General features: G+C 41.0%; 1 protein-coding gene across 1 annotated transcript in view; it reads right to left on the bottom strand.

The window, feature by feature from the left end:
• Positions 1–874: 874 nt before the first annotated feature.
• Positions 875–13371, bottom strand: part of rbbp6 (retinoblastoma binding protein 6) — a 90832-nt gene continuing 78335 nt past the window's right edge. The window contains exons 15-17 of the mRNA XM_059979900.1: positions 8691–8792; positions 3489–5267; positions 875–2816 (exon numbers count right to left, since the gene is read on the bottom strand). Of these exons, the coding sequence (XP_059835883.1) occupies positions 1250–2816; positions 3489–5267; positions 8691–8792 (3448 nt within the window). The 3' untranslated portion in view covers positions 875–1249. The remainder of the gene's footprint in view (positions 2817–3488; positions 5268–8690; positions 8793–13371) is intronic.

The raw sequence follows: 13371 nt of genomic DNA, 5'->3' as shown, positions 1-13371 counted from the left end.
AGTTGTGGAGGTGTGGAATGCACTGCCTCGGAAGACGGTGGAGGCCAATTCTCTGGATGCTTTCAAGAAGGAGCTAGATAGATATCTGATGGATAGGGGAATCAAGGGATATGGGGACAAGGCAGGGACTGGGTATTGACAGTGAATGATCAGCCATGATCTCAGAATGGCGGTGCAGATTCGAGGGGCCGAATGGTCTACTTCTGCACCTATTGTCTATTGTCTATTAGTCAAGGTATTAGCATGTTACAACTACAGAGAAATCTTGCAAGACCAGCAGTATGCACAGTTCTGACTGTCTACAGGTAGGATGTCATAACGCCAGAAAAGGTGCAAACTAAAAAAAGATTCACAGGAATGTTACTGGGATTGGAGGGTTTGAGTTATAAGGGGAGACTGGGTAGGCTGGGAGTTTGTCTAGTGCGTGGGTAGCTGAGGGTTAACATCATAGATAAATCATGAGCAGAATCAATTGGGTGAAAGGTTACAGTCTTTTTCCCAAGGTAATGGAAGTAAAAATTACAAGGCATAGGTTTTAAGGTGGAAGGGGAGCTGAGAGATAACTTATTCCACATTCAGAGTGATAGGGATGTGGAATGAACTACCAGAGAAAGGGAGGTACAATTATATTAAAAAGGCATTTAGGCAGTGACATGGATAGGAAAATCTCAAGCAGGATTTGGAAAAGAAAAGAAAATGGGACTAACTTGTAGACAACTTGTTAGTGATGGTTCAAAGGACGTGTTTCTATGCTACATAACCCCATAATTTAAGACTATTAGCCCAGTCCTCAAAAATCCTATTTTGACTTTAAAAATAACTGTCTTTAGCTATATTATCTGGAAATGGGGAGAAAGTATTTGTTGCAACTGTACTGAATTCAATGAAAATTTATTCAGTCAAAAGATGACACAATGGGGCTTGTACTGCAAATCATCAAGCAAAACATTTACATTAATTACACTGTCAGCTTGTATACACAGCTATAAAAAAAGTACAGTGAGAATTTCACAGTAGTTCCCAGTGTAGTCTGACAGTTCACTTAAAAATGCTGCAGCATAATCTGACCATACTTTGGTCAAACACAATTCTGTACAAAAATTGCTAATTTATAAACCCTCAATTTTACAGAAAACAATATCTCCAGAATTGCAGTTTAAACTCAGCGCAGAATAGCAATGTCTGAGTTATTATTTACAAAGCTTCCAAGCATTGTGGCAAAGTTTGACGAAACATTCTAGACAAATGTCTAATCCGTTTCTGCAGTTCGCACAATGACAGAAGATCTGACCTTCTGGTCACTTTCTTTATCTTTATCCTTGTCCTTGCTTTTTTTGGACTTTTTCTTTTTGTGTTTGTGTTTCTGAGTTTTATCAGGCTCTGAGTCAGCCCCAAGGTGCTTCTTGTGCTTTTTGTGTTTCTTGTGCTTCTTGTGCTTCTTTTTCTCCTTTTTCTTCTTCTTCTTCTTGCTGTCCTGTGTATCCTCTGAGCTCGCACTGCTGCTGTGACTGCGTGTCTGACTTTCACTAGGGCTGTAGCTGCGACTACAACTGGGGCTAGGGCTGCTTTGGGTGTGACTTTTAGTTCCACTGTTCCTGGAACCTGCAGACACAGCCGTGACCTCCTTTGGTTCATCTGTGATCTCTTTTGTGTCATTTCCATCATTTAGCTCAGCTTCAGTTTCGCTGTCACTTTCACTGTAATCTGGTTCAAAGGCAGCCTCATCTGTTTCCCTGGCTACATCCAAGGAATGGCGTAATAATCGGGAGGAACGACTAAGGGATCCTGAAAGTCTGGAGCGGCTGTGATCTTTCTCACCCCGGCTCAAAGAAAGATCCTGCTCATTCTTTTCAGCTGATTCTTCAGTCTGATGAGGCACCTTATTCCCAGTTACTTGACTGTCCTTATTGCTTCTGGTTTCAAAAATGTGTTTCTCTTTGCCTCGGTTAAAAGGGATTGATCTTGCCTCTTCACTGCCACTAATGCACTCTGACGCACTTCTGTGGTCCATCTGTGATTTCTTGTCTTTCTCAGCATTGTGATCTATTTTCCTGGGCTCAGTATTGCCTCTTCTGCTCTCTGTATGTTGTTCTCGTCCCTTTTGAACATATGTCAGTTCTTCACACTTACTGGGGGAGACTCGCCTTCTTGTATCTCGGCTTCGTTCCTCTTTCTGCTTGTTGGTTGAGCCATGCCTGTTGTTGCCATCCATCTTACTGTCAACATCAGCAAGCAGGTCTTTGTTTAAGGCAGTTCGGCTACCTGGCTCCAGTTTTTCAGTCTGGTGCTCTTTTGTAGGTGGATTCTTTCCACTTGCTACCTCAATCACTCTCTCAGTAACCGTTGGCTTGTCTAGCTGAATGGCTGCTTTCTTTTTCTCCAAAATCTCTCTGTCAGATATAACATGTTCCTTATCTTTAGTCCTTGCAGATTTTTCACTCAGCACATAGCTTTTACCTGGGGGTTTAGCCTCCTGCTGAGCTTCTTCCATGGTCAGCTCTTTAGTAGTTTTTGGAACTCTCTCTACAAAAACAGCATCTTTCTCAGTTTGCTTTGCTGGGTTGGCAGTCTTTACACCTTGCCCAGAACTGTTAGGTTTCCCAGCATTTAGTGCAGCTGCTGCTTTTCCTTCATCTTCATCAGTCTCATAATCCTCCTTTTCCCACTTGGACCGAGGGACTTGGACAATAACAATCTCATCTTCAGCTGGGGGCCTGGTATCACTGTTGTATTCCTCCATGGTCTTGATCACGGTTTTCTTTGCATCCAGCTTCTCCTCAGCTCTCCTAATGGGGCTCCCTCCAGCAGAACTGGTGCTGGGAGTGAAAAAAAATAAGAAAATGATTACACTTTTACTGTCAGCACCTATTACTTCAATAGCTAAAATTTCCACATGCAGGCTCACCCAATTCAAAAGAGATGCATATACCAACAAACTGACCAACATGCTTCCCATTGGAAACCCCAATACAAGAGAATGAATGTCAGTGCTGTGGATTCAAAGACTGCTTAAAATCATAGGATGTATTGCTGTACTATTAAGGAAATCACTTGGAATCTGAACTTGTGTAAATAGAAAAAAAATGTATAGAAACCTGGGCAACAGCCGGTCTTCTCAGTTAGGCTTAATACATTTACAACATGCTCATTTCTTCAATAAACCGTCAAAAGCACTGAGAACTTGAGTGTACCCTGAGCAATGGCACCCAGCATTCAGTATCGTGCTTTGATTAAATTTATGATTGATTGCAATTTTAAAGGGTTACAAAGGGGAAGTAATGACAACCGAATATGCAATTTGTGTGCAATACTGGAAGATAGAGTACAGCACTCTTACACTGAAAATTACCTTCCAGAGCAAATGCAATATCAGCAAAGTTACATGCTTAATAGTAACCAGACAACCAGAACCAAAAGATTTGCCCTGCTTAGCTCCCAAGAACCTAGATCAACTGGTATCAACAAATACAAACATGAAAAGTGCTAACCTTGTATAATCTACCAGGACGGAAGCAACGGTCTCGCTGCCTGCCACTCTCCTCCTCGCCTTGCTTTTCACTTTGTCTGATTTGGATTTTCCACCATTTAATTCCAGTAACTCGGAAACCTCCTCCTGAGCAGCTGGGGATTCCCCACTCACAATCTTTTTGCCACTCTCCCTATTTATTTTAATCTTCCTCACTGGCAAATTTGTAGGAGTGACTTTCTCACTTTCACAAGATAACTCTGCAAGATTTCCTGTTGCTTTCTCAGTAGCAGATGTGGACTTCAGCTTTGTTGAAGGTTTTGCTGCCTCCTGCAGTTCCACTTTTGATGATTTAGTTGGAGGTGTTCCAAGCTCTCGGTCGGTCACCTTTTCATCATTTTTCCGTTTACGCTTGTCAGCTTTTGCTTCTGCTTTACCTGGCTTATCATCTGCTTTGACTGTTTTTTTAAATTTTTCCTCTCTGTTCACAGTTTTCTCATGTTTTGTTTCCTCTCTGGGATAATCTTTCTTTTGTTTTTCCTCCTTTGCAGTTTTCATTTCTTTGTATTCTCTTCCCATTTTGAGCTGCAGCTTCCTTGGCAGAAAGAACTTTTCACTTTTTGGCAGGGGTTGGATTTTCACACTTTCAACCTTGGAAGGACATTCCTCCCTGTATTTCTTAATGCTGGGCTCGTTGTGAGGTGATTTCTCCCGCTCTTTTTCAAGAGGCTTCTCTTGGGGAGCTTTTGTGGTTTTCCCAGAGGATTCCTTTTTCGGCATGCTACTCTCTGCCTTCCGCTTCATCTTTTCCACTTTTGATTTTGATTTTTCTTTCCTGTCTTTGTCAGACGGAGTTTTATAAGCAACCGAATCTCCTTCCATGGGCTCATCTCTCACAGGTGTGGCATCATCTCTGCAGGGAGGCAGAAACAAGGAAGACCCTTTGCTGTCATCACCAGTAGTCTCGACAGCTTTTTTTCCTTCTCGAGAAGACATCAGGTTACTGACTGACTCAGTTTCATCTTTTTTCCTCTTCCTGTGCTTTTTGTGTTTTGCACTTTTTGAGTCAGGGCGAAGGCTTACTGTTATTTCCTTTTCTTTTGATCCTCTCAGTTCCTTTCCAGAGTGACTTTCTCTGTAAGAGTACTTTTCTGGATAATTGTTTGCACCTCCCAAATTACGCCCTCGTGGTAACTGTTCCGTTGCATATTCATCTCTGCGACTCCGAATGTGAGGTGAATTATCACGCCTGGGGCCAGGTAGGACAAAACGCTCAGGAGAGAAATGGTCCTTACTTGTGGGGGAACGAGGTCGTGGTTGATTACCACCATTATACCCTTTATAATATTCATACCATGCTCTGCATCGCCTCTCCCATTCTCTGTACCGCTCCCTTTCGAAAGAGTCTCTTGGATCACGAGGTCTATCATAAAGTTCTCTGTAGTCAAATGGTGGTAACGGTTCTCTGTAACGATCATAATACTCACGATCATTTTCACTCTGAGGGATACTTCTTTTGTAAGGAGAATGGGGCTTGTAGTTTGGAGATCGGGAGCGGGATCGATATCCTCTGTAAGATGGTGACCTGGACCTGGATCTATGAAATCCACGAGATCTGGATCTTGATCGATAGCCTCTATTCTTCCCACTGCCTCGTCGATATGAAGGTGACCTCGAATAGGAACGACTTGGAGATCGACTGACTGATCGAGAATATGATCGTGAGGAATGAGATCTTGACTTGGAATATGAGTAAGAGCTGCCACTAAACGATGATCCGCTATATGAACGTGATCGAGACCTGAGCAGGAAGTGAGGAAAGGTGAAGTTTGAGATGCTGTAGTTCAAATGAAACACAAATAATAACATAGGAGACTTAAAACAAATTTGTAGCCAACTTACAGGAAAAAATTCTTACCAATGAGGTACATGAAGCAATATTAGATTTATCCTGAGGTGTGTTGTTTTAGAATGTCAGAGGTTTTCAAAAATTAAAGCAATGTTACATGTAGAAGAATGGTCATCACAATTGGACATAAAACTTAAAAGATCAAGATGAAAAGGTGAAAATTTCAAATATTTTGAGAATAACTTGCTGGGAGAAAAATCAAAGATATTTAAGATCAACTAAAGGTGCATATTAAAACAGACTCAGTTTAAAAACTTAAATCCACATAATGGCTTGTTGAAACTAGTTACTGAGGCTAGTATCTGTAATAAAAGTTTGAAGATACTGGAACAGTTCTTATTTTAGTGAACACTATTTCAGACAGCCAGGCGCACACAGACTGTGGAACCACACAGCACACGCACAGGGATTTCAGCACACAATATTTGTCCAGGCTAATTGAATATTAAATGCCTAAATAAATAATCCCTTCTACATACACTAAACCCCTATACAATCATTCCCTGCACATTCATGTGCCCAGGTGCCTTTTAAATGCCCCACTTGTTTCTTCCCCAGTGATACAATATGGAGTCGGTCCTTCTGGCCCTTTAAGCCAGAGTGTCCACCAGAGTAACCCTAAGATTTATAATGACCAATTGAACTACCTAGTACGTCTTCGTACTGTGGGAGGAAAGGAGGACCCAGAGAAAATCCACACACTCCACAGAGAGGACATACAGAGACTGTTTACAGAAATGCAGCAAAATTGAACTCTAACCTCTGGAACACACCTTGAATCGTAATACTGTCACACTAACTACTACACTTCCACTATCCCAGCAGTATATTCAAGGACCCACCATTTAAAAGAAACTGCCTTGTAAATTTATTTTAAATTCTCCTTTAAGTTTACCTCCAGCACCTTAAAATGCCTGCTTAAAGTAGGTATTTGACCCTGGGGAAAAGATGCCAACCCTCTATCTATGCCATTCATAATATACAGTAAACTTATATAATTACCGAACATAACAGAGAAAACAACCCCATTTTGTCCAAATTCTTATAGCACAGCACACTAATCCAGGCATCCTGGTAAATCTCTCAGTACTCCCTGCGAAGCCTCCTATAATGCAGCAATCAGAATCAAATGGAATACCCCAGACGCAGCCCAACTAGTTTTATGCTAAATAGTGGATGAACTCAACAAGTCAGGTAGCAGATACAGAAATGAATAATAAACAGTTAACATTTCAGGCCAAGACCCTTCATCAGGAGATTTATAAAACTGCAACATAACTTCCTCATACCTTAACTAGCAGCCAGATGCTTTCTTTATACCACCCAATCAACTTATGCAGCCACTTTCAGAGAGCTATGCTCTTGGGCTGCCCAAAATCTCTCTGTAAATCAATGTTGTTAAGGGTCCTGCAATATACAGTGCACAGTTTCATTTGATTTCCTGAAGTTCAATACCCTATTAAACTTGGCCAGATTAAACTCCATCTGTGCACACCTAGAACAGATCTAAATCCTGTTGCATTCTACAGTACCCAAAATATCATCAATACTTGTATCATCTGCAAACCCATTCACAATTTTATGTCATTTATATGTATAACAAACAGAGATGCCAGCACGAATCCTCACAGAACCCAGTTGTCATGGACCTTCAAATAGATTAAGTGCTGCTGACCACTACCCTCTATCTTCTATGAGCAAGCCAAATCTGAATCTAAATGGCCAAATCACCAAAGATGCCCTTTAGCTTAATCTTCTGGATGAGCCCATCATATGGAACTTGTCAAATGACAAAACCAACATCCACAACTCTACAGTTAATCACCTTTGTCATCTCCTCAAAAAAACTCAAGTCAAGTTTGTAAGACACAATTTGCCCCACAAAAAGCAATACTAACTGACCATGGTTTTCAAAATTCTCATACATCCTATCCCTCAGAAAACTCACCAGTAGCTCTCCAATCCAGAATTATCCATATTTTCCTTCTTGAACAATGAAACGATAATGCTGAGTTTATTCTAAAGTTATGTCTGGTGTTGCTTAATACAACTTATAATACAAGTATTTCAAACATGACATATTGGGATCTACAGAAACTCCAAGGAAACAAGTTTCCCAGGAGTTTTGAGGAGCAGCAGCAGCTTAGGAGAACCAATGGCGCCTAACAGCGACTCCATTGCTTGCATCTTTTGAAACAGCTCTATTTCCACCTTTCATATCTCGATTTTTTTTTTCTTTTGAGGAACCTGACCTGGAGTTACATATTGAGTACGGTTCTTTGCGGGAATGGGACCCGCTGTAGGGGTTTCAAGACTGGCCATTATTCGGCACACCAAGGGCATGACCTAAGAGCTTTGATTGCCTTCGGAGGACCGAGATTTCGTGGCTCTGAAGACAGGAGTGTCGGAGGTCAGTGTCCAGGCAGGAGATCGGTGTGTTTTGAGAGTCGGAAGATCTAAGGCTGTGTTGCCTGGAGACCCGAGATCTTTGGGCACAGAACTCAGAAAAAGCGACACAATAGACTTGCATAAACCAGTGACTTGTTTGTTATGTCTCCCCACTCACTGTGAAATGGAAACACCCCTTGCTCTCTTATTAGGGAGAGACAGCCAGTGGTAGGTCAAGTAGTGGGTGAATGAGGAGTCTGTGTCTTTGCCTTTGCTTTGCACATGCTTGAGTGCTCAGAGGTGGGTACCCTTTTTTTTGCCGGTGGGGGGAGGGGTGATCATTGCTTGTTGCCACTTACACCAGGAGGGAGGGGAGCTGGCGGGAACTTTGGGGTTCTAACAATTAACTGTCATTTATTCTTTGTTCTTCATGGATGGTTGCAAAGAAAAAGCATTTCATGATGTATACATTTCTCTAACATTAAATGTACCTTTGAAACCTTTAAAAAGTGATTAACTCAATATCATTGAGTTACAATCACTCTAACATCACAGAAATGGCAAAGCCTGAGATGCATCTCCTCTTCTCCAGAAAGATTTCAAACTTGCCGTGTGAACCAGTGTGCAATGAAGTTTCTTGCTTGCATCACCCTTGTATACAGTAAGTACATGATAGTGATAAATACAACAGAAACACCAAGTGCAAAAACAACATAACCAAGCAAAAAATGGGGGAAAATAGCAAATTGGTGAGGAGCTTTCATTTCACAAGACTGCCAATTTTCCTACGCCTGTACTTCCATGAGCTGCTCAATGAGCTTATGCTTCCACTTAAGAGGACAAATATCAGAACTTCAGAATTTCTATTTTGTAGCCTGTTGCAGGATAAGCTCAAAGCTACTCATAGATCCTATTTTAACAAATTACCTGGAGTAGGAGCGTCGCCTTTCCTTTTGGATTTTTCTGTACTCCATTAATTCTTTAGCAAAGTCATTTGTGAACTCATCAAGCTTCGACTTTTTCTTCTCTCTGAGGTATGGAGAAGATGAAAGAGAACAGAAATTAAATCAGTAATTGAGGGACTTCAAATATTTCACACAACAATCATATTTATGATCCATATCAGAAAGGAATAAGTGCAGGTAAATCCCCAGGATCTGACTAAAGAAGCCAAGGGAGAAGATTGGTCGGGTCACAGACACTTTTTTGTCTTTCTTGGCCATAGGCAATTTACCAGAACACAGAAGGATAGCTAATGTTGTAGGGATTCAATTTATCATAATAGTGAAGAGAGATGTTGCTCACATGGACTTTAGTAATTAATACAAGCTTCCATCTGGTCGACCACTCCAGAAGGATGAGACACAAGGGATTTGAGTTGTGCTGGTGAAATGGTTCCAAAATTGGCTGGGTGATAGAAAGCAAGGGTAGTGGTGGACATGTGTTTCCTTGACATTTAGTGCTCAAGAGGTCAGTACTTATGATCTTTGTTGCTCATCATATTATTTATGTCTGTTATATTAATTATTTGAATGAGAATATAGGGGATATGATTAAGTCTGTAGATTAGTGGTCGCCAACCAGTCTATCGCGATCGGTCATCTTTGAGACTTTCCCAGCAGATCCCGAAAAAAGAGAAAAATGTGCTCCGGGCAGAAGAGACCAGAAGCAAAACCCCGCAACCCGGAAACAATCTCTCCCCACAAACAGCTCTCCACAGCAGGAACACCACAACATCACCATTTTCCTAATCGGCATCAACCTATCTTTATAATGCTCACATTACAACACTTCTCCCCCTTTAAATTCCAACATTCCCCAGATGTAAAAGAACTGGGAAACAATAAACAGTGGTGTCATTAGTTTACGTACCTCTGAAGCTTATAGTGTCTCAGTAACAGTTTACCAATACAAAACACCTGAAAAATGTGGCAGGTTCAACATTCAATCTAACAAAGGAAACTGTCCATTCAAATATTCAGTCTGTCAGGAGGTTTGTGGGGTGCTGTGCTGCAACAGACGAAAATTATTAAACCTAAGTACAGGAGCTGTCTTACTGACAGACACCTCACAGACTGTCTCAGACTGACTGTCTGTAGTTATGAGCCAAATTTCAGGGAACTAACAGAAAGTATTCAGCCCCAGTCATCACACTGAGTGCAACAGTCAATTTTTATTCATTTATTTTTCATGTTGAAATAAAATTAAATAATGAAACATAGAATTACAGGTGTTGTAATGTGAGCATTATAAAAAATAAGTAATACCAATTAAGATAATAGCAACATAGCAACACTTCAGGTATAGAAAGCCGCCTGCAAAGACAGACTGCTTCCGGGGCTCCACTTCCGGTTCCTCCTGCCTGGTGTGTCTAAATGATTTAGTAGATCAATCTTGCCATTCACTAAGGCTGAGGTAGGGGATCTTGGGCTTAAAAAGGTTGGCAACCACTGCTGCAGATGATACAAAATTAGATGGTGTCAAAGGCAACAAGGAATTTAAAGATACAGCAGCACGGACTTCCGGTGAAGCACGAGGCAAGATGGCAGCATAGCACTGAGTACTGACATATAACCCTCCTTTTACATGTTACTTAGGGCTCATAGATGGTCTTAATACAAGGTTGAGTTGGAGAAAGATCTAACTAAAGACATGACCTCAAAAAAATCAGAATTCAACCAAGAAACAAGAAAATAGCAGACAACACAAAGCTAGCGATTCATCCGAGGAAATAGCTACGCTAATTAAGCAAACAATGGCAACGGAGATGGAATCGCTGCAAAAAACAGTAGCCCACATGATAAAGGAGTCGATGGGAAAGGCATATGGCAGAGAATCGCAACATTCTCTGGTCGTTAAACGAGTAAGTGGACATACATGCTAAAAAATTTAGCACAGTCTTCAACAAAATAGATAATTCAGTTTAGCTTACACAAGAATGAGAAAGTTACTGAATCCTGTCTCGTGGAGGTGACCAAGATATGAAAGAAGCTAAACGACTTGGAGGATAGATCCAGAAGAAACAATGTGCGGCTGGTCAACTTACCGACAGGCACTGAGGGCAACGATCCAAGAGGTTACCTCCAGGAAATGCTGCCTAATTGGATTCCAGTGCTCAAGAACTCCCACAACACTCCATTGGAGATCCATAAAGCACATGGGATCTTTTCCAACAACACCTCAAGACCAATGACCATGGTCTTTACATTTCTATGGTACACTGACCGGTAGGCTATCCTGGAGGGCACGAGAAAGCCAAACCTACTCTCCCTGATGGCACCCAGCTGCAGTTCTTCAATGACTACAGCCCCAGCACGATGCAGGAATGTAAGGGATACAATGAGATCTGTGCTAAGCTTTGACAGAAGGAGATAGACTTGTTCCTCATATACCCGGCGATTTTGAGAATGAATATCAAGGGCATGAAGATGTTGTTTAACTCAGCAAAGGAAGTGAACGAAGCCCTGAAATCATCGGTGCTGGGAGATATGGAAGAAGACCCTGGGCAAAGTTCACATTCCCCTCAGGAGGAGATGGAACTGCATTAAGAGCTCGGACCAGCCTGTATGCGCAATCTAACAGGGACAGGGATGTTAATGTCCTAGGTATAAAGTTTTCTGGTTATTCTTTATCGGAAAGTTAATCAATGCACTTTTGTATTTAGTTAATTTAAGGGGCCAGTTTGTTTCAGGTCAGAGTTTTAAGGCAATGGCTCAATTAATTTGTTAGTACAAGGATAATATGGTTAGGATATCCAAGTCCACATAGGATATACTTCTTATCTTTTACTTTTTAAGGTGATACAGTATTCAATACACCCAAATGTCATACTTCATCAAGAATGAAGCTGAAAACAGCATTCATCTGTTTTCTCCCTACAAGCTTTCAAAGGTTTTAGATTTCTTACGCAGAAAGAAAATAGATATTGCGCTATTACAGGAAACACATCTTAAACCTAATGACATTCCCAGGGTTCAAAACCGCTTTTATAAACCTGTTGTGGCATCAGCTGATGGTACTCATACGAAAGGAGTTACGACATTAATGAGACATAGTATTAACGTATTAATTGTAAGGACTGGCGACGACAATGAAGGATGTCTAGCTTTTTGCTGTACATCCATTCAGGGTAAAAAAGTTGAATTCATTAGCCTATATATGCCCCAACTATATTTGAGGTTGAACTTTTTCCCTCAATTACCTCACAATTACTGAAGTTAAGTGACTACCAACTACATGTTGGTTCGGACCTGAATGCTTTGGTAAACAGCAACCTCGATAAATCTTCCTCAACTATAGCAAGCTCTCAAGACTCTGCTTCCAAAGCACTTAACCTTTTTCTAATGGATTTAAATTTAACTGATGTGTGGAGGATGCATAATCCAATATACAAAATTTTGTGTTGGATAGATTACATTCTTGTATCTTCTGGTTTGCTGCCTTTGGTACACTCAATAGAATTCTTGCCCAGACATCTCTCTGATCACAACCCAGTCATATCTACTTTTAATTATGGCAATATTAAAAAAAAGGCTACTTGGTGGAGGCTTAGCCAGTAGACTTGAGACAGTAGTTGGAAAAAGTTAGTCCAGATCAAACGGGCCTTATCAGGGGGTGTCTTGCATCTGATAATATTCTCCAGCTCTTACACATACTGAGTGCAACATATAAAATCCTGCCTGCCTGTGACCTGCTATTTCTAGATCCTGAAAAAGCATTCTATTGCCTTGAATGGCCATATCTTTGGAGAGTTATAAAAGAATTTCAGTTCGGCAATAAATTTATCAATATGATTCAAACACTATGCTAATCCTTCAGCCCGGGTATGTGTGAGAGGTTTCTCAGAGTTATTTGACATAGGACAGGGCACACGACAAGGAGACCCTTTGTCTCCTTTAATTTTTACTATATTGAAATGCTTCCAAATTTAATTAGAAACTCTCCTCAGATCTCCCCTATTACAATAGGTACAACATCACATTCGATATCACTTTACGCAGACGACACACTAGTTTATATGGCAAATGTTCAACAAACTCTCCCCTAAGTTTTAAAAACACTGGAGCAATTTGGATTTCTTTCAGGATACAAAGTTAATTTGTAAAAATCAGCACTGATGCTGATTAATACAGATAAAAGTAATGTACGTCTCTCTCTCTCTCTCTCCCCAGATTAAGACAATAGACAATAGGTGCAGAAGTAGACCATTCGGCCCCTCGAGTCTGCACCGCCATTCTGAGATCATGGCTGATCATTCACTATCAATACCCAGTCCCTGCCTTGTCCCCATATCCCTTGATTCCCCTATCCATCAGATATCTATCTAGCTCCTTCTTGAAAGCATCCAGAGAATTGGCCTCCACCGTCTTCCAAGGCAGTGCATTCCACACCTCCACAACTCTCTGGAAGAAGAAGCTCTTCCTCAACTCTGTTTTAAATAACTGACCGCTTATTCTCAATCCATGCCCTCTGGTACTGGACTCTCCCAACATCTGGAAAATATTTCCTGCCTCAATCCTATCAAATTCTTTAATTATCTTAAATGTTTCAATCAGATCCCCTCTCAATCTCCTCAATTCCAGCGTGTACAAGTTCAATCTCTCCAATC

The sequence above is a fragment of the Hypanus sabinus genome, chromosome 9, assembly GCF_030144855.1.
Source record: "Hypanus sabinus isolate sHypSab1 chromosome 9, sHypSab1.hap1, whole genome shotgun sequence".
Classification (NCBI taxonomy): domain Eukaryota; kingdom Metazoa; phylum Chordata; class Chondrichthyes; order Myliobatiformes; family Dasyatidae; genus Hypanus; species Hypanus sabinus.
The sequence above is the reverse complement of the archived record's forward strand: the minus strand, read 5'-3'. Positions and strand labels throughout refer to the sequence as shown.